The sequence below is a fragment of the Chlamydotis macqueenii genome, chromosome 16 (genome assembly GCF_036417535.1).
Source record: "Chlamydotis macqueenii isolate bChlMac1 chromosome 16, bChlMac1.mat, whole genome shotgun sequence".
Classification (NCBI taxonomy): domain Eukaryota; kingdom Metazoa; phylum Chordata; class Aves; order Otidiformes; family Otididae; genus Chlamydotis; species Chlamydotis macqueenii.
The window spans coordinates 363,231-383,591 of record NC_141571.1 but is presented as its reverse complement, the minus strand read 5'-3'; the positions used below and the strand labels follow the sequence as shown (position 1 = coordinate 383,591).

Genomic DNA, 20,361 nt, shown 5'->3' with positions numbered 1-20,361 from the left:
AGTGGACAGGGTAACTACAAAACCTTGTATATGTAAGTAACTCAAAATTCAAGGTACCATCTGCAGACATTTAAAGAATAGATAATTGACATGCTAAATCCACCATATGGATCAAGTTGCACTTAAATAAAATTACAGCCTACAGTCAGTTTTATCTTGTACATTGAGAACGTATGCTTGTCGGTGAAATGACAGGCTAAGGATCCAGCACAGATGATCATAAGGTGTTCACCATCTCTTCCAATGGATTGCTAAATACGAAAACTGTTCAGTGTCCCTGTTCCCCTTTATCTCATTTGTTTGCTTCTTCCCCACCCCTCCCCTTCTTTCCCCTTTTTTCCTTTGTTACGCCAAGTTGCACAAATTCCTAATTGCTCTCTCCACTCTTCTGTCTAACCACTACTTGGCAGATAAGATTTTTAAGCAAATGTATCCAAAACATTCAAAGATACTTAAATGCAACCAATGTGCCCCAAATCTAACACCCTCCTCTCCTCCCAAGAGTTTAATGAGAGCTATTACCAAGAAACTCCCATAAATACAACTGACTCAATTATACTCATAGCACGCAAACAGTCTTTAACTCTGAGGACAGTAGCTAAAAGAGAAAGCTTCAATTCTGAAATACTAAGTATGAGAAGCAGTCCATAAATAAAACCAAAACCACCAAATCTGAGCCAAAGGGTCAAAATGCCCGAGTGTTCTAGATTTGGAAGTACATCAAAATTCCTTTGCAAAACAATTACAGCAGATTAGGATTCGCACAACTGAAGGCATCACTTCTGATGTAACATACAATTCCTACTCATACTGGTGGATTTCTGCTGCAATACCATGGTGGTTAACAAACTTTAACAAATCATCCTTCAGTATAGGTTATTTTAAAAAAACAACCAAAACCCTCAGTCAGATACAAGCCTTCAATAAGCTCAAATTACAGATACACTGTTGTTATTTAACAAGCATAGCTTTTGAAGATAAATTATGGTAAGACTGATACTTTCTGAATATTTAAAAATATCTTTTAAACTATTCAAAGAGACAGAGAAAAAAAAAACCAAAACTTTTTGCATTTAGAAATAATTTCAACTGCCCTGAAAAAAAGTAGCCTAACAAATCAGGAAAAAAAAAAATTACATGAAACACTTCTTTCACTGGAAAAGCTTCTACCAACTTCAGACTCTAAACATCTCTATGGTTTTAGATCTTCCTAGCTAAGAAAGAAGAAAGTGAGTGTGAAGGGTATTTTAAGGTGCAAATTAATGTATCGGACAGCAAGAATACTCTCAAGGAAATGAAGAATTAAAATGTTTAACAACTAGAAGACCTGCAGACAACTCAAGCAAGCTGTATTGTTTCTTATGGAAGCACAGCCTCCAAGTCATGCGAGTTCACTATGTCAATCCATGCATGTCTAGCCATGTGAACAAACATGAGTCAATATGACCAAAAGCAGCCCTCTCCTGTCAACCAAGATATTCTCAGTTGGACAAACAACATTCATCACATGGCAGAGGGATCTGCATTTTGGTCATACAAGAAAAATCAAAGGAGTTTCTCCAGAAGAGTTTCTTCATCGATAAATTCAATCCATGCAAGGCTTCTCCAGACTGCAGGAAGAGTGGCAGAAACAAGTTCCAACCACTTGAATTCTTCCAAGAAGCCTAACTTAGTCCACAGATTTAGTACTACAATGTCATTTCTCCTGTTTTTCCACCTGAACTGAAGCTGTATAAAACCACTTCATGATGCTGAATGCACTGAGCGTAACTGTCCTCAAAAAGACGCTTTTGCCTTGCCTAATGGGTACTTACGGGCTCCCAGTGCCTTTGTCAAATAGAAACAAAATCAGGAAAAGGAAAAACAGGGACCGATACTCACTGCCATTCTATATTCCCTCAGAAGCAAAAACAACAAAAAACCCACAGAACTCTTTCAACAAACTTATTTACAGTGGAACTCTATGTAAATATCTGGTTTAGGGTGGTGTTGCAGCAGCTTAAGTTTGAACCTACTGAACAACTCTGGACAACATACTAACTGTTGGAGAGTGACCTTGCATGACAGATGAGGAAAGGAACCACATATATGGGCTCAAAACTTCATATTACATTTTCACAATTTTGCAAAAACAAGTTTCTTCTTAAAAGACCATACCTTTAAGAAATGGGCAGGGTCCAAGAACACGACGTCCATTGCCTGTAGCCAAGCGTATAGTCTGCTTGGCTACACCACCTGGATTACAGAGTCTAATACCATTTTGCACTTGATGTCAATGTTTTAAAGTCAGTACAAACACTTAAGTATTAAGTGGCTCTGAAGTGTTACCATCTACATCCCTTCTGAAAGCAATACCTTGGTGTTCTACAGAAGTCCACATTTGAGCTAGAAATTTAACACTTAAGGTTATGGGCTGGTTAGTTAAGCTGACCAAGAATGTCACTCCACTGCAACTGGAAACCACCTTCCAGTTACCAGCCTTCAGGAATTTGTGGCCAGTTTGCGCCTGTTCTTGTAAAACAGAGATCTTCCCCGAGGATATCGCTCCCTGTGAAATTCTGGACAAATTAACCCTCAGCCTAAGTGCTTTTAAGTCTCTCTTTACACAACAGGATCTCCCTTCCTCTGAAAGCCCTAGCAAACTTCCTCACTTGAGGGAGGTGATTCTCCCCCTCTACTCTGCCCTGGTGAGACCCCACCTGCAGCACTGCGTCCAGCTCTGGAGCCCCCAACATCAAAAGGACATGGACCAGCTGGAGAAGGTCCAGAGGAGGGCCACGAAGATGATAAAAGGGCTGGAGCACCTCTCTTATGAGGACAGGCTGAGAGAGTTGGGGCTGTTCAGCCTGGAGAAGAGAGGCTCCAGGGAGACCTTAGAGCGGTCTTCCAGTACCTCAAGGGGGCCTACAAGAAAGATGGGGAGAGGCTGTTTAGTAGGGCCTGTTGCGATAGGACAAGGAGTAATGGTTTTAAAATAGTTTTAAATTAGGAAAAAATTTTTTACAATGCGAGTTATAGAACACTGGAACAGGTTACCCAGAAAGGTGGTAGAAGCCCCATCCCTGGAAACGTTCCAGGCCAGGCTGGATGAGGCTCTGAGCAACCTGATCTGGTTGGGGATGTCCCTGCTTCTTGCAGGGGGGTTGGACTAGATGACCTTTGAAGGTCCCTTCCAACTCTAACCATTCTATGATGACTTTAGTCTGGTGCTTGTATTCACAAATAAAAATAAAAAAAAACCTGAAACAACACTGGTTCCAAAAGGTTTTTTGAAACATATAGACCATGTAGTTATTGGCATTTTGACAGCAAGGACAAACCAAGAGCTCCAAGTTACCATTTCTTACCTGGAAAAAGTCTTCCTACAGGAAGCACAAGAGGTCAAAATAAACCTGTAGGCAAGCAAGGAACAGAAGTATGAAGACGACAAGGAATAAACTGAAGAAAAAAAAAGTTGACTTGTTCAACTGTTGAATGAACAAGCACTTCACAAGACCTCTCAATTTAATACACCAAAGTACATGCAACTTTCTTCTTTAATTTAAAAAAAAAAACCACTGCACTGCACCCACGCAATCGGGCAACCATCAAGAACGCAGTTTAAATACTGATGACAACCACTTGCAGGGCTGAACAACAAATCCTTCACCCCAGCCTATGTACATTCTTTAGCTCAGCTCACATCAGCGCAGGACAGTGCCATATGGGCAGAAGTGAGGAGACAAGCAGCACAACAGCCTTCCTACAGCAACACAGTCAGCTCCTGTCAAGGCCTGACAAATTACAGCTACAGACAATACCTAGCTTCCAGAGATGCTGTTATAAATAAAATATGCAGTTACAGAGAATTTATCATTCCCTACAATTAAATCAGGGATTGCACCCTCCTTTCCTCACCAAGAGGGAGAATTTAGGTCAATATCATTGCTTAGGCTACCCAGGAACTACAAGAGCAAAAGAAAGCACTTCAGAGAACTTATCCAATTAAAGGTAAGAATTGATTACATGCTGCCTGCATTTCAGTCACGGCAGCAGAGTTATGAGCAATTACTATCCTAGCCTCATTGTCAACTTGACCTTAATTAATTACTCTGGATTAGAGGCAAGCAGCTTTTACTCTCAGATTACTCCAGTAAAATTTTACTTCCGTTCCGGAGACATCAACAAAGTTATCTGCAAGAACATAAACTGAACTCTTCCACAAGCTGACTTTGGTCAAATAATGAGTATTCATCTAAGCCACCTTCGATTCCAGAACTACTTAAGAAGTCACACAAAGGTTAATGAGAAATTATACTATGAATGATCTCATTGAAAGTCTTCACAGTTTGGGTTTTTTTTGAAACTGGTCCTGTGGAAGGATCCTTGCTCGTTATAGAAAATTAAATTAACCCAGGTCAAAAGCATTTCTGTTACAGAGATGCTCAGTTACAAGCTTCTGTACAGATACCCACAAAAGGTTACTTCAAGTCATTAGCATTGTAACATTTGGGTTTATTGTTCTACTGCATACAATACCAAGTTCTGTACATAGAAAGAAGACATCTATTTTATCCAGCTTGGACTCACCGACATTCAAATATCCCTCCGAACCTATTTTCAAGTGTTTAGGCTAGAAACAATAGCCTGGGATCCCAGAAACATCTCTGGAATCAGGAAGATTTTCAATAAGTAAAGCAGATAAAACTGCTTTCCAAAGTTGTACTGAGAACATGCTTTGATTAACCAAGTCCTGCTATGGCTACAGTGCGCACGTCCATGCCAAGCCAACTGGTACAATCATCCATCTCGGTGGCAAAAAGCCATCTCTGAACCCAGGCCTGCCAGGAAAAATACGGTGCTTCCCAACTCTATGCGTTAAACAGGTATGACATGAAGCAGCTTTCAGGTTAGTGCAAGGATCAACTGTTATTTCTGTTCCTTGAAGACATTCTGAAGGGACAAAACACCGCGGGATGGAGATGCGCTTGGAACTTCACCGAACACGAAAGGCCAGAAGCCTCCAACTGACGGCACCGCCTACGGAACCCAGCCCCAGCCGTAGCGAACGCCTGGCGGGCAGTGACCTGCCCCACGTGAGCTTCCTCCTCGCTTCGTCCCCCGGGGCCGGGCGAAGAGCCCCTTGGGACAAGCCCCGCCGGCACCGGCGCCGCTTCCTCCCGCGCCCGAGGGCCGAGCCGCCCGCAACGGGACCACAACGCCCACGGCCCTGCCACTCCCGGCCTGCGCGAGCCCGAGCGCCGCGGCGTCGCCCGCGCCCGCCCAGCCCCGCCCGCCGCAGGCAGAGCCCCCGCGGGCCGGGCCGGGCCGGGCCGGGCCGAGCGGGCCCCGCCGCCGCCGCAAGGTCACTCGCCGCCGGGCCCACGGCGCCTGCGCTCGGCCCGCACATACTCACCTGCCCGCGCCGGCCGCGCAGCTCCGCGGGCCGCCAGGCGCGGGCGCGGCGACAGGGAGGGAGGGAGGGAGGGAGCGGGAGAGGGCGAGGGCGGGCGCCGGCCCAGGCCCAGGCCCAGGCCCAGGCCCCCTGGCCTCAGCGCGCCAGGCCGCGGCGAGGCGGAAGAGGCGCCCGCTCGGCGCCCCGGGCCCGCAGCACGGAAGCCACCGCCCGGCCCTTTGTGCGCGGGGATGCGTGCCCGCCACGGCCGGCCGGCCGGCCAGCCTCCCTCCCCTCCCCTCCCCTCCCCTCCTCGCCACGCCGCGGAGGCAGGGCAGGGCAAGGCAGGAGGCCCGCCCCGCCCGGGCGCCGCCACGCTCTTACCAAGGGATCCGCACGGGGGAAAAAGGGTGAGAACACAGCCGAACCGCCCCAGGCCCGACTCCGCGCCCAGCCCCGCGTAACCAGCCGCGCCGCGCCACAAAATGGCCGCCTCGCTGCGGCGCCGCCAGGGAGGGGGCGGGGACCCGCGGGAGGGGCGGGGCCGGGGATCCTCGCCTAGTCGCCGCGGTGGGACGCACGCTCCTCGCGTGGCGGCGGCGGTCGCGCGCGCTAGGGGCGCGGGGCGGGGCCGGGCAGGGCGGGGCCGGGCGTTGGAGGCGGTGGCGGCGGGAGGGCGCTGCCCCCCGCTCCTCCCCGGGCCGGGGGCGCTGAGGGGGCGCGGGCGGAGGGGGCGGGGACTGGAGCAGGCCGTTAATCGCGCGGGCGTGGCCCCGTGCGGTGGGGCCTGTCGCGCCTCCTGCGGCCCCTGAGCGGGGGACCCCGCACCCGTCCTGCAGCCGCGTCTTCTCAGGCCGGGCCCCACGCAGCTCTCGGGAAGCGCCCCGTAGGCGCTCGGTGCTGCGCGCCCGCGGAGAGGCCGCTGCCCAAAGCCGAGCAACGCGCCCGGACAGAATCCACTGGGCAGCCTCGGGTGGAGCACTGCGGACAGCAGCGTGAGGCGCCTCGGGGCGGTGGGGTCCCTGCGCGGGTGAAACACAGACGAAAAGAGCCCTCCGACCCCTTCGCCCACACACCGGCCCTCGGAGCCCCTCGGCAGCCGGGCTGGGCGCCCTGCGCTGCTCCCCCTGGTCCCGGGGAGCCTGGCCCTGGGCGCAGCGCTGCGGGTGAGGCCTTGCCAGTGCCCTGGTCCCTCGGGTTAACGCCTCTCCACCCACCGGCTGCCCTTCAGGGCTGCCAGAGAACTGCGCGTTCCTCTGTTAGATACAGAATCGGGCAAACAATTATTTTTTTTTAATTTTAGTTTTATGCTAGGTTAAAGCCAAAACCAGACTGACACAGAAGAGCAAAAATCTTTGCAGGCGGAAGTTCTTAATGTGAAATATTACAGTGTTTGTCACTGTGGGTGGATAAACTTCTGGTTCAGGTGATTTTCCTGGGACAATCCGTAATTTTCTGCCAGGAGGCTGCAGACAAGCAGATGGTCGTTGCCTGCCGAGTTTCAGGATGGAAGGAGCAGCTGCTGTGGCCAAGATGTCTGCAAAAGCAGGGCTAGGGCTGCGGGCACAGCCAGGCTCCGAGGAGCGTCCTGTGCCCCCCGAGGCCCAGGGCCTTTCTCTCCCGGCTTCTTCCTCCCGAAGAGCCGCAGGAGCCGCTGTTGCTGCACAAACCTGGCTGCCCCTGCGAGCAGCACAGGACCTGGCCAGCACCAAGCGCGGTGCAAAGCAGAGTGGTCCCTGTTGCTGTACAGCAGCTTGTGTGTTAATGCCTCTCTGACAGAGCCTGTGGGCTGTGTGCTGAGAACCTGTGGAAGCAGAGAGCTGTGCTAAAAATACCACAGCAGGGAAAAAATGTGGCAGAAAATGTAGTTATCAGTTTGGGTTTATTTTTTAACCTGAAAATCTCACATGGGGTTTTAACATTGCAGGTTTCTAGAAGCAAGAGAAAAAAATGTGGAAAGAATTGAAAGCAGCTAAAAAAAAAAATAACTCTGAAGTTTTGAGGGAAATAGATTGATTTTTTTTTTTCAAAAATGTCAGCATAGTGTTTGCATATTGTTTGTTTTTGAGAGCACTGTATTTCATTTAGGACTTTTCATGATTAAAAAAAAAAAAAAACACCACGGAATAACACATGCCATGAGAACAGGCATGTCAGAAACCACTTCCTTCTCCTTCCGGATCCTACTGGTTTTGAGATGTGGGGAAAAAAACCTTGGTTCTGCTGTTCCCACCGAGAGACACGGCTCTTCGGCGGCCCAGGGATGTGTCTGTGCCCATGTGTGAGGGTTCTCCCCGCGCACTGTCCAGGACCCCATCAGCATCCGACCGCAGCGGTGAACGCCACCAGGCGCCGTTGTCCCGGCCGGTTTTGCCGCCCGCGGGGCCGCGCTGCCCCCCCGTCCCAGCGCTCGTCCTCGCGCGGGCCGCGCGGGGTCACTGCAGCCCGCGCGGCCGTGGCAGGCGGCGGGGTGCGGCGGGCCAGGCACGAGCCGGCCGCTTCCCGCGCTCCCAGCCCTTTCCCGCCCCGCTCGCGGCGGCTCCGGGCAGAGCGCTGCCGCAGGGCCCGCCCCGCGGGCCCGCTCCCGGGGCGCGCACGCGGGTGGGAGAGGAGGGGCTCGCCAGGCCAGCGTGCCTTCCTCACAGCAGAGCTCCGCATCTGAGGGGTTTCTGCCTCGGGACCGTTCCTCGCCTCTCCTTCACTGGCCAGAGCATCCAGAGAGGCTGGGGACCGCTTGTGGATCTCCAGGGAAGGACGCCCACCGCAGCCTGTGCCCTCGTTCGGGGCAGGCGCAGCCCCCTCCGTGGAGCAGCGTGGGAGAGGCATGCCACAAGCGGGCACTTCTGCACCAATGCATCCAGACACTACCTTGCTGATTCAACGGGGGCTAGGAGGGAGGCTGTGGCCCCCTTCATCTCCTTGTCATCTTTTGGGCTATCTGCTTGCAGGCGATAGAGACCCTGCTCTGTCACCCCCTCTGCAGTCCCTGGGGTTAAGGGGTCTGGCTGTCCCGTGCTCTTCCAAATGGTTATCCCGCCCTGAGAGCGGGGAGGCAGCACACACCGCAGGGGCACCCCAGCCCAGTATTTGGGTACCGTTTGCAATTGCAGCCCTTTCATCTTCCCCAGCAGGCACCAAGGCCAGGCTGTTCCAGGGAAGCTGTACCTTGCAGCTGGAACAATCCAATAGCTCACTGCCTTCAAAAGAGAGGGCCCTGCTCCCCCTCCCTCCCCCTGCCCTCCATATGGAATCACAGAACGGTTTGGGTTGAAGGGATCTGGGTTGAAGGGATCGTTAAAGCCCCTCCAGCCCAACCCCCCTCCCAGGAGCAGGGACATCTCCAACCAGATCAGGTTGCTCAGGGCCCCGGCCAACCTGGCCTGGAATGTTTCCAGGGATGGGACATCCACCGCCTCTCTGGGCAACCCGTGCCAGCGCCTCACCACCCTCAGTGTAAAAATCCGCCACCACCCCCCCCCGCCCCCTACCCACCTGGTCTCCCCTGTTACTGTGAAGCATCACACCTGGCATGGGTGGGCTGGAGGAAACAGGGCTGCAAGCAGAGAAGAGCTGACATAAGCCACCAGTTCTCCTTTGGGAGAACTAAGAACAGCCTTGGTCTTGGGCTGCTGAACACCTGAATCCCCACCAGCACCCAACCCCAACAGCTGAGGTCGCACAGTCCTCAAGTCCTCAGTCTTCAGACACAACCTCCCTTTATGGCACCAGTAAACACCAAGCACAAAGTGGGATAGCTTTGATGGTGAAAAAGAGGAAGCTCCACGCAGAGGCTGGGGCAGGAGAAGCCCCTGGGAGATGCAGGTTCAAACCTTCATGGGCTGGGCAGAGTCTTCAGCTGGTGAAGGAAAAGTCCAGGTGAAGAGTCGCTCAATGTGTCCCAGAAGCACTCTGGAAGCACAGCCACCTGGAAACACTCAACTCCGGCAGGGTCCATATGTGGTCCCCCTCGCTCTCAGTGCCTTGGGGGTACTGTCCCCTTGTCATGCCTGAGATGCTTCCCCACCTGCCTGCACCCACACCTGCTTCTCTCCACCATTAACCATGGCTGACAAATGCTACAGGACAACAGGAGCTCTAAAAGCAGCAAAGCTCAGCAGCTAAACCAGCTTTCTCCATCTTATCACTGATGGTTGTCCCACAGACAGCTTGTGGGTGTCCCAGTGCCTGAGCTCTGCTCTGCAGAGCCTCAGCTCAGTGCCACGTCCACTAGCCGGTTCTGCCGAATCCAACAGCTCTTTGCTGTGCCCACATCAAACCCGCATCGAGGCAGTGTCAGGAAAGGGACCCTCCCGTCTCTGCCTCCCTCTGGTGCTGCAGGGCTCCTGACGCAGGCTTGCTGGTTCCTCTGGTCTTTGTCCTCCCACAAGGCTAAGTTAGTGCCAAGTCTGACGTGGGGATTAGGCTAAAAACCTACATGAGGATTAGGCTGAAAACTGGCCTCCCATTGCCCTGGATTTCTGGTGAGGTGGCACAACCTCTGGGCACCTCTGGTTTGAGGGAGAAATGGAGTCTCTCTGGTGGGCCAGGAGAAGGGAGAGCCCTCATATTTGCAATGGGAGGAAAGACTGCAGGAAGCTTCTCTACCAGGATGGGTGGCCTTGTGGTTACCGCATCCTGTAAAACACCAGGCAGCTGCCAAAGCCAAGCCCTACCATCCTCCATCTCAAGCCGAACCTATAGAGAGGTCCAAGACCCACCCACGATCCCCCAGCAGCTGCCCAGCCGCTTCAGGAGCTGGGGTGGAGCGTGGACAGCAGACTTCAGGGCACACGGTGTCTGTCAGCTGCCATCAGTAGCTGGGAGAATTGCTTTTACCATTTTTGTTTGCAGTTTCCCAGGACACAGTTGCAGAGACAGCAAAAGGTTCACACCACACTCTGTGAAAAGGAAACTTAAACCAGCCAGACATTCAGCAGCACCAGCCAGAGCACCCCAGCACCACAAGGGCGCTGGCCCTGTTGGGACACGCTGTCCTTCCATGACCGGTGGGAAGTCTCAGACAAGCTACAGGTACCTCCTGTATATAAGGAGCCAAAGACAAGTGAGCTGTGTCCCAAACCACAGGGTCTCACTGTGCTGCTGTGGAAGCTGAGAACAAACCACAAGCCCATTGTGAGCCCAGCTGCTACTCCAGCCATTGATTTTTTAAGCAATCCAGGTATCAGGCAAAGGTGACTGCAAAACCCAAGTCTCTGAGCCTGACTTGAAGCACTTGATTTGTGGATGTTTTTGATTTGGCCAAAATCAGCTCATTTCACAGTAAAGCCTTGGGGAACACTTAAAACATCAGGCTGCAGACATCCACCTAGGAAAGGGCTGCATGAGATTACGATGCTATTGGTCTCCCTTCTGCTCTCACTTGTCACTGCCCATCTCCTGAAGGGCCCCTACCACCCTCCTGCCAGCAAGGCTGGTGTGAAGGCCCACTGATTTGGCCAGCACAGGTGATCTTAAAGTGCTAGAGGAACCAAGCAGCCCTTACTGGCTTTGCCTGAAGTGCACCATCTTTTCCCACAGCTGCCAGGATAGTGTCCACCTATAGAGCATCAGCAGCACTGGCCAGACCCAAGACTTGTCACTGCGCGGCTGAAGCAGCACAGCTGGCACTTGCGCTGCAGGCCCACCGCAGTGTGCAACCAGCACCAGTGTGGAGCACCAACACAGACCGCTCCCAGCTGCTCCTTGGAGCAGGGGTGGAGGAAAGATCAGACAATCCTCCAGTCTGAACATAATAATGTCCCAGGCAGGTCAGCTCGACAGCCTGTCTAACCACATCTCCAACAGAGACTGCGCAGGGGAAGCACATGTGCATGCACGCTTCCTGCAGCCCACCAGCAGCACCCGCAGCACCCACAGCTGCTGGATGAGGGGTATGAGCAGCACATCCCCCTCATCCTCTGACTGCCCATTTGTGGAGCTATTGCCCACAAACTTCTCTAATCCCTTTTTGACCCTGAGAGGCTCCAGAAGATCCTGTATAAAGAAGTACTGTCCTTTATCTGTTTTAACCCCTTCTCTTCCAAGCTTCCTCGAGCATCCCTTAGTAGCTGCCTGAGAGTGAAGAACAACAGAACCACCCCATAGCTTGGTTTCCAAGTGCTTACGTTATGCTGATTCCCAAATATTATTTGTGAACGCTGACATCCAGGCTGACATCTGCAGCTCCAGGCAGACGTGATCATGCTTCAGAAATTCACAAAAAAGACAAGAGACAACCATGGAGATTGTACTTATAACAGAGGAGAGGCTGCTTTACTGATTCGTATTTACAAATCTCTTGGCAAAGAAAATAATATCCAGTGTCATTTATTAGCCTATTTTACAGCCTATGGTTTGATTGACTGCTACAGCTAAGTGCAAGGAATAACATGGATCACATATGTGGTGGCTTACGGCAGGCAAAAGCTGACACAGGCGTGTGCAGCCCAAAGAGGGCAGGCACCGCACAGCTGCTCCAGCCCTTGGGGGGCAGGACGTGGCACCCCAAGCCTGTTCAGCGATTCAAATTTCAGTACAATATGGCAGAGCTGGTAACCCCCGCCTGTCACTACAGTTCTGGGAAAACAGTCCCACATCTGAAGTTGTTCAGTGCTTCAGAAGGCCAAACTGAGGTGAATGGATTTGAAGCACTGGGACGGGACAGGACGGGACGGGACGGGACGGGACGGGACGGGATGGGATGGGATGAATGTGTGCAATAGATCCTGGCACATTTTGGGGGGCGTGTTTGACAGAGCTAATCCTGACAGGGGAGCAAGATTTCCTGGCCCACTGGACTACAGAAGCCCCTGGTACAAGGAGAGGCACCTCGACCCTTGTTCAGCTGAGCACAAACTGAACTCCTGCTGTGGAGTTCATCTGAGCAAATGCGTGTCTTGGAAAATTGGAAAATCCGTCCACGCACATCAGGACATCCAAGCAGCCAGCAGGCTCAGGGCCACTCTCTGCATGTTGCACCTTATGCCCAAACTTTCGGTACAGATTCAGACATCAGCTTTAAACCTCACTGCTGGCAGGGCTCGGCCCCCCACTGCGAAGAGAGGATGATCCCAGGTCCCCACTTGAAAGGAGGGGGATGTAGAAATGCAAATGCAATCTCAGATGCTACTTTAGACTTAGCATTGCATGAGTAATCCCAACACGCAGCTTTTTTGCAGTAAACCTGCCTCTGGCAGGGAAAACACTTCAAAGGAAAATAAATGTAACAGCAGGATGCCACAGAACTAGAAACTGCTGCTTGCTAAGGAACATGCAACAGTATCTGGAGGCTGCTAAGGAACATGCAACAGTATCTGGAGGCTGTGGGGAAGTCCATGTGCTGCCTCTGAAAGACACTGTCCTTGCTGTACCTCACTTCTGGTGGCACACAGAAAGCTGCAGGGAGAACACTGAGCCTGCCTGACACCGCCCCTATGCAGGCTCCACCACACCACACCTCAGCTGCTCAGACCTGCCTCTGCCCTTCTCTTCCCTTCCCTCCCCTTCCCAACCCCTCTGCAACTCCAATTGGAATTTGGTGGGAAGAGCATAGGTGCTACAGCAGACTCCAGGCAGTATCAGCATTTCACCATCACACAGCAATGCTGCCACTCTGCCTGGAAGGGCACATCCAAACACAGGAGCACTTCTTACTGCTGGGGGCCTTCCCACCTTGCTTTAGACCTGGACTGAACCAGGAGGGCAGGCAAAACTGCTATTGAATCCCCAGCAGAGAAGTCTGGGAAGGACCTGCTACCAGGAAAGAGGGTGCCAAAGCCATGGAGCACGGTCTCAGACGCTCTTCAGGAAAGCTGGTGTCAGCTCACGCTGCCTGCAGCACAAAGGAGCCATGAGGCCACTGGGGTTACCACTCCAGAAGATACGGGCCTCGTTAGGTGGATGCCAAAGAGATTGTCTACCTCTTAATTGTTGGGTGCACGGCCTTCTGAGGCTGCCTAAAGAAGGTGAGGTGGATGATGAGCGGATGCGGCCTGCCACGGCTCCCAGCTGCGGGGTGTCTGCCTATCCAGCCACCAGCAGCAGAGGCTCAGATACCTCCTCTCCCTGGGCTGCAATGTGCTTCCACTGACCAGGGCAGCCCAAGGGACCCCTCTGCCCCAACAAACCCCCCGCACCTTTGCACCAACAGCACTATGGGGTGTCAGAACAGCGCTCATGCCTCCAACAGTCTGTAGAGGTGAACCAGGCTGGCTCCACAGCAGTAGGATTATCCCCAGTGAAGCACCATCACCCCCAGGACCAGCTTGTGCCACACACAGGAGCGATGTCCTCCCACCTGAAGCCAACTCTGCCTCCAGAGTTGGGAACAAACTACTGCCCCAGGTAGCGGTTTCTCACAGATGTCATAGCCCTTTCAATGAGCAACCAGTCCTGCTGCTCGAAGGAGGAAGGCTGCCCCTCTCTGACACACACTGCAAGTCCAGGAACCACTGAATCTGGCCTGGCATGTCCAAGGACTTCCTGGTGCTGAACAGCCCAAACCTTCCAGGAGTGTCTAGTCCTTGTTCTTGAAGTCATGTGCTGGGAGATGCTCAGGGGCTAACCCAGGGTGTGACAACAGCAAGGACAACGGAAGAAATCTAAGCAGAAGGGAAAAGACTTTGAGCACCCAGCGACTCCCCGGAGCAATGTTTTGGACCCCAGGGCCAGCGGCTCAAACCAGCCCTTTGATGAAGCTCGTGTCCAAGTGCACAATCAGCATGCGAAGAAACGACATTTCCTTGCGCGTGTTCTCAAAGATAACGCGAGGGTCATCAGACTGGCAGCGCAAGCAGTTGGGGGCCATCACCATGGCCAGGTTATTCACATCCATCTTCGTTCTGCCCACATTTGACGGCTGAGCAAAGACCTGCAGATAGTAAGAAGACATTCAGCTGCAGCAGTGGAAGAGAGCAAGAGACTCCAAACACACGGCCTAAGAAGAGATGCAAGGAGAGCAGAGATGTGGCCTCCCTGAAGGACAATGCCTCAACAGCCATGTATTTAGAGGGGAAGACCACTATGCTCTCACATAGCCAACAGTGTGGGAGTCTCATCAGACAGGGAACATCTTGCAGATCTCAACCTTTGGGACCAGCCCCATGCTCCACAAGATCAGAACACTGCTTATTGCTCCCATAAGGGACAAGGCCAGCAGACCCCCTTCCTTCAATCCCACCTTAAATACAGGGGAGAGGTCCTCAAACCCGGCCGATGGCCCACCATAGCTGTCCCACTAACCATGCCCCGTGTGCTCCAGGCTCCTGGCTGGTAGCAGGGGCACTGGTCTGCGGAGGCTGCCTACCTGCAGGAAGTGTATGAGGTAACACAGCACCAGTCTGTTGAGCTCTGGCAAAAGCTGCACCACGGCCACGGCAGCATCAGGGTTCTCGTAGTTGCTGATGCACTCTTTGTAGAACTGCTGGGGGATCACGGGCTCCTCCAGCTCCCGATACCAGAGCTTGAGAAGAGAGGCTGGGAAGAAAGCAGGGTGCATGAGAACAGCTCTGGTTACCTCCCCACCACCTCCAGAGGCCAGCTTGGCAGCAGGACTCCATGCCTTGGCAAAGGGAGGGCAGAAAAGGGATTCTGCACTTGTGCTGTTTCACCTTATTTCAGTCTTGGCTCTGAAATCCTCTGGCAGCCAGACTGGCCAGTTAGAGGGAAACAATGGCTCTTATCTACCTGCTCCTCCAGGAAGTAGTTCTGGGGCCACCTAAAGGAGAGGCCAATGAGACCTCGGAGCTAGAGCACTGCTCCGGAACGACCCCCAGCTGCTCTGCACGCTGCCCACCTTGCACAGCCTGACTGCGCCAGAGCCAGCTGGAGGCAGAGGTTCCCCCACCGCCCCCAGTGTTTTTTTTAAGGGCAATATTTGGGAAGGCAGTGGTAAGGCATAGAATGAAAACCCCGTTGGTGAAGATAACCTGTGTACATGTCCCCAGGCAGCAGCACACCTCCTCGGCTGCTCCTGTACTACCTTCCCCTCCACACTGTACCACAGCTGAGGCTGCAGCACACGCCTGCCGCGTTTCCGTACCTGGGACATTGGGGTCACTGAGGCTGCTTGGGATCCTCCACTGATCCACCTGCAACTTTAATGCATTGACTTCATCTATGTCACCAGGTATCCTGCAGCAGAAACACAGCAACGGTGCTTTAGAGAGTGAGCAGGGCAGTGTGCCTGGTATGGCACCTGGCTGGCAAACCGTGGCTCCACAGCTGCTCCCAGGGCCCCAGGCGGAAGGGAGCACATACCAGAGGCACCTACACCACCTCCTCAGAGAGAATGGGTTGCTTGTTTTCAGACACAGCTTTAAAGTAGGGGTAGAAGAAACACTTGTCTCCTTCCCACTAGCTCAGACATCAACTATTGTTCTGTCCTCAGGAGTGATGACTTTCTCTGACTGGGCCTCTCCGCAACATGTGCAGTCCAAAGATAAGCATTATCTCCATCTAAATACACCAAGATATTAGAAACTCTTACAAGGCAAAGTTGAGTCTTTTGCTAGCTACCTTACATCAAGTTTAGCTACCTGTGAAAAACTAACACAAATAAAACAAAAAGACCCCAAACCAAAAAACAAACCCAAGCCAGAAACCACTCTGTTCACCATACAGAATCTTTGTCTCTCCTGACTCCTCAGGTCTTGTGCATCACTAAGGCGGCTGCGCTGCGCCTGGTGAACTGCTCTGCCAGGGACCCAAGAGCTCGTCCCTTCCCTGCCCTGGCCAACTACTACTGTTGAAGTTGGAGAAAGTTCAGTGCCTTGCCTGGGTATGTGCTAAGTCACATCTATGCTGTCCCCTCTGTGCTAATGCACACAAATGGACTAATGCTACTTTAAGAGCTGATTCCTGAACTTGGAAAAGATTGGATTTTGTCCAATCCACAGCAGAGTGCTATTTTCAGGGAAGAGGAAGCACATGGAAGTCAGCCTTGACTCCTCAGCTTTGAAGACTGACATGTGAGTGGCTCAAACTTAACACAGTGCCCCAAAAACTCACCTGAAAATCCCCTCTGTCTGTTCTCCTCCCAGAGCCAGGACCTGCTGTGATAGCTGCGTCTGCACCCAGGGCAGCTTGTTGCTTGGGTACATGTCCTGCTGCCGCAGCATGATTTCCTCCAGAGAGCTGCCGAAGAGTGATGGCGTCAGGATGGCATTCCTTGCATGCGTTATCTCTTCCACTGTTGGTTTACGGAGGCCCTGAGAACAGAGAGGAGCTCAGTGCGGCCGTGGCACAGCCACAGAGAAACAGTGACCTGGGGACTGGGGCCGGCAGTGGCGAGAAGCCAGGATGGAGAGGACTGCCCATGCACATGGGCACCTCGCTGGCCTCCTGGCAGCATGGTTCTCACTCTGCAGCCTCCACCTCCTAAAATCAGGGGGGGTTCAACTCATCAGGCCCAAGAGGAGCAGAGAAGCTGCTGCCTGTTGGCAGGAGACCACTTGGAGAGTTGGGGCTGTTTTTGCAGGGATTCTGTTGCCATGTTTTGCACATCGGCAGGACTCCTCCAGCTGTAGCTCTACCTGCTGGCACAGCAGGAGGAAGGATGGAGCCCAGACCATCCCTGGCTGCAGTGAGGTCAGCAGAGGGCACGTGTACACTGGCCTGTGCTGGGCAAGCGCTTGGCCATAGGGCAGCTGAGAAACAGCTCTTTGGAGAAGGGAATTCCAGAGAAAGCTTTGCTCTCAGAGGTGCTAAAGCTCTCTGAAAAGCGGGCACCGGGACCTGTTGCTTCTGAAAGACACTGACACTTGAAAGGGCCTTTGACTCTCCCCTGGCAGAGACTCAGAGGGATGCAGAGCGCTGTCACAGGGGTGACAGGCTGCCCAGCACGGCGGCCATTCAGCAGCGAACCCATGGCCAAGCGGGAGGTGCAATGAGAGGAAACCTTCTGCCGACCCTCGGAGGACAGCAGCTGCCGGGGCTGCAGTTGTGTGCAATGCGTGTCCAGACATTTCCTGTCCTGCCCCCACGGGGATGCCGGGAGCCTTCACCCCTCCCAAGTTATTTCAGCTATTTGCTCGCTGTACACAGAGTCCAGATGGTAGGGAGGCCCCAGAGGGATTTGTAGAAATAAAAGACGACTGGATCTGGCTTGGAGACCTAGGACAGACAGGCCGAGGCCACCTGCCAGCCTTCACAGCCCCGTGCAGAACTGTGTGGAGGAAAGGGAGGAGGGGGATTTCCAGATAACGCAGAGCACCTCTGCGCCAGCCATCTCCACTGCATGATTTTTTGCATCAGGAATGAACAACTCTGCAGTAAACCTGCTGCAAGACCCGGCCCATGCAAGTTCTCAGTGGCAAAGGGAGACTCCTCCCCACTTGGAAAAACCAAATGATGGGCATCCCCTGCACAGACTCTTACCCTGGAGACAGGTAAACATCAGGTTTGTCCTCTGCATCCCTAAGGCCAGGGAGCACCCAGCCGTGCGGCTCCCAGCATGGCAGGCGCTGCTCTCTGCCAGGAGGTTGGGGGACCTAGGCAGCAGCCTTCTCCCACACGTTCACGGGGAGACAAGTCCTGAGCAAGCCTGCTGTGCTCGCTCTATCTCCATTTCTCATCACTGAATCAGCGGCGACCTCTGAGAGTCCAGGACTGACTGCTCTGGGACCTGGGAAGCAGAGTGCTGCGCAGGCAGCCTATGGGCCTCGGAGCCAGGGCAGCTGCTCACCTTTTTGCCTCCAGTGACGGCTACTTTTTGGAGTTTCCGGTAGCAGTATTTGGCGTAGGTACTGATGGGCAGACCTGATGGGAAGGAGAAACAAGCAGTCAGCCCACAGCATTGTGTACCTTCCACACCAGAGCCCTTCAGAGAGCACGGGTGCAGCTCACACTGGCACAAAGAGCCACCCCTCTTCTGTGTGCAGGGCAAAGAGACTGCCGAAACCTCACACCCAGCGCCCTGAAGCCTCCCAGCCCTGCAGCCTCGTGGCAGGCGGTGTCAGTGCAAGTCAGTGCTTGGGCTTGGAGGGATTCGTCTCCTGAGTCAAGTCTCATATCTCTGCACCTCCCACCGCGCTCCTGCAGACCTCTCACACAGGCAGTCCATTTCGCATTCATAGGCCGGGCAGGAAAACCAGTCCTCACTCAGCAGCATAGCTGGAGTGACGTGGCTCACAGACACAGGTATTTATGTATTGCTGGGTCTCAGCCAAAGAGCATGCAGAGCCAGCCTGCTGCCAGGAAAGATTTCGAAGCGATTCAAACAAATCGTTTATGATTCAAGAACTGCAGTCCTGGGCTAGTGAAAGAAGCTGCAGCAGAGAAAGGTGTGCGGGGCCAGAGAGGCAGCCCAGCACCAGGAGCGAGCTCAGGATGCAAGGAGAGGCACGAGAAGGCAGCAAAGCCTCTCTCATCTTCCCAAAGCCCTGCAGAAAGCTTCCTCACTCTCCCACCTGCAGTCTCCTCCAACTCAACCTTGTACTGCAACGCAGGGGTGTGCTCTGCAATACAAGGAAAATCAGACACACTGGAGCTTGGGAGCTTCACCAAAAAAGCTGCACCACTCCACAAGAACGGCTGCTCCAGTTGCACTTGGTTCAGCGAACTCTGAGGGTGAGCAGAGCCAGGATTCACAGAGCTAACCCCCCGTGACACCAAGAGAAATGTTTGCACTGATTGCTGGGAGTTTTTCCAAAACTGTTGGCCTTTTGTTCTTTTTCGAGTCAAAGCCAAATTGCTTGCTGAAAGCAGTGAATAGATCTGCCCTATTTGATCCCCTGCCAGGCTCAAAGCTTGCAACAGAGTTCAAAATGCTTGTGGCTTTTAAAATCTACATTCTGGTCAGATGCTGCGTGTTTCGGATCAGCCTTTCACACTCCCTAAAGCTTAGGTAAGCTGGTCAGGAGCATGGAGTTCCTCAAATCCTCTCCATGCAAAGGGAGGACAAGCTCTTCCCAAGCAGAACAACAATTCAGAAAGGTGAGATGCACTTTCCCACGTTCTCCTCTCAGACAAACCACAGTCCTCGGCTCCCCACGCCGAAGCAAGAACCCCCTGCCTCAATCAATCCACTTGACTGTGGAGCCCCTCCGTAACGCCAGAGCAATGCCAAAGGAGGCAGAATAACATCCCTCTCTCTCGCAGGCAATGGGAAGGAAAGTAAGTTTTAAGACTTTCTCTTGGGAACATCTAAAGCAAAATATTCCCTTATGCAAAAATCCTGCTAATCCTAGGCATGATTTATACCGGAAATGTCCACAGATTAAAGAAAACAAAACCAATGAGCTGCTTTGTGACGCTTCACTATTTCAGGTTACAGCATCTGTTGTTAAAATGTACAGACACACCCCGATGCAAAGTGTCGTCGGCTTCATGAAGGAGGGAATGGGAAAAGGCTTGGATTGTGTCTCTGCATCACAACAATTAAGCAGGAGGCAGCACATTCAAAACTACTAATAGGGAATGTTTTTTCACACTGTAATTAGCCCATTAAACCCATAATCACCCGAAGAGTTTAACAAGGTTTGTGAAGGAACTGCTTGCCTTGAAGAGCCTGCACGGCTGATGTGTGGGCAGCAGCCAGACATGTTTGCTTGAAGCTTGTTTTGTACTTTCCCAGAAAGCTCCCTGATCTTGGGAAAAGCCTAAAACCTACATCCTGCATTTTCTGCAGCGAGGCATCCTGCTCCCAACGACAACCAAGCTGCAGCCTCTGACCCAGAGGGACTACATGTGGAGTCATCCAAATTTCAAGTAAATAAACCAAAAACTAAACTTGCCCCATGCACAAGAAACTGGACTTGTTACTGCCCACAGACCTGAATCACCAAAAAAAGCAGAGGGAGCCCTGATGAATGGGGTGATTGGTGCTCTATTGCAGCAGATGCAGCACAAACGCCTCCCGCAGGGGCTCACACCTTAAATGCACAGCATGCAGCCTCCCTGCTACATAGCAGAAGTCATCCACCTCAACACCAGCGCTCCCGGCTCCCGGGGCACGTGCAGAGGGGGATGGGCAAAGAAGATCTGGAGAG

General features: G+C 52.9%; 2 protein-coding genes across 7 annotated transcripts in view; both read right to left on the bottom strand.

Annotated features, from left to right (window-relative positions):
- The window catches only part of PHF20 (PHD finger protein 20), a 77,409-nt gene extending 71,533 nt beyond the window's left edge, over nt 1-5,876 (bottom strand). For 3 of the 6 annotated variants that reach the window (XM_086760984.1, XM_086760990.1, XM_086760988.1), the window contains exons 1-2: nt 5,759-5,876; nt 3,348-3,392 (exon numbers count right to left, since the gene is read on the bottom strand). The gene's annotated coding sequence lies outside the window, so the exon portion shown is untranslated. Of the gene's footprint in view, nt 1-3,347; nt 3,399-5,758 lie in introns of those variants that run through there. The other 3 variants (XM_086760989.1, XM_086760992.1, XM_086760991.1) reach the window with 2 other exon arrangements.
- Nucleotides 5,877-12,841: 6,965 nt separating this feature from the next.
- Nucleotides 12,842-20,361, bottom strand: part of LOC104487573 (rho GTPase-activating protein 39) — a 55,078-nt gene continuing 47,558 nt past the window's right edge. The window contains exons 6-10 of the mRNA XM_086760380.1: nt 18,057-18,130; nt 16,382-16,581; nt 15,414-15,505; nt 14,679-14,848; nt 12,842-14,243 (exon numbers count right to left, since the gene is read on the bottom strand). Of these exons, the coding sequence (XP_086616506.1) occupies nt 14,049-14,243; nt 14,679-14,848; nt 15,414-15,505; nt 16,382-16,581; nt 18,057-18,130 (731 nt within the window). The 3' untranslated portion in view covers nt 12,842-14,048. The remainder of the gene's footprint in view (nt 14,244-14,678; nt 14,849-15,413; nt 15,506-16,381; nt 16,582-18,056; nt 18,131-20,361) is intronic.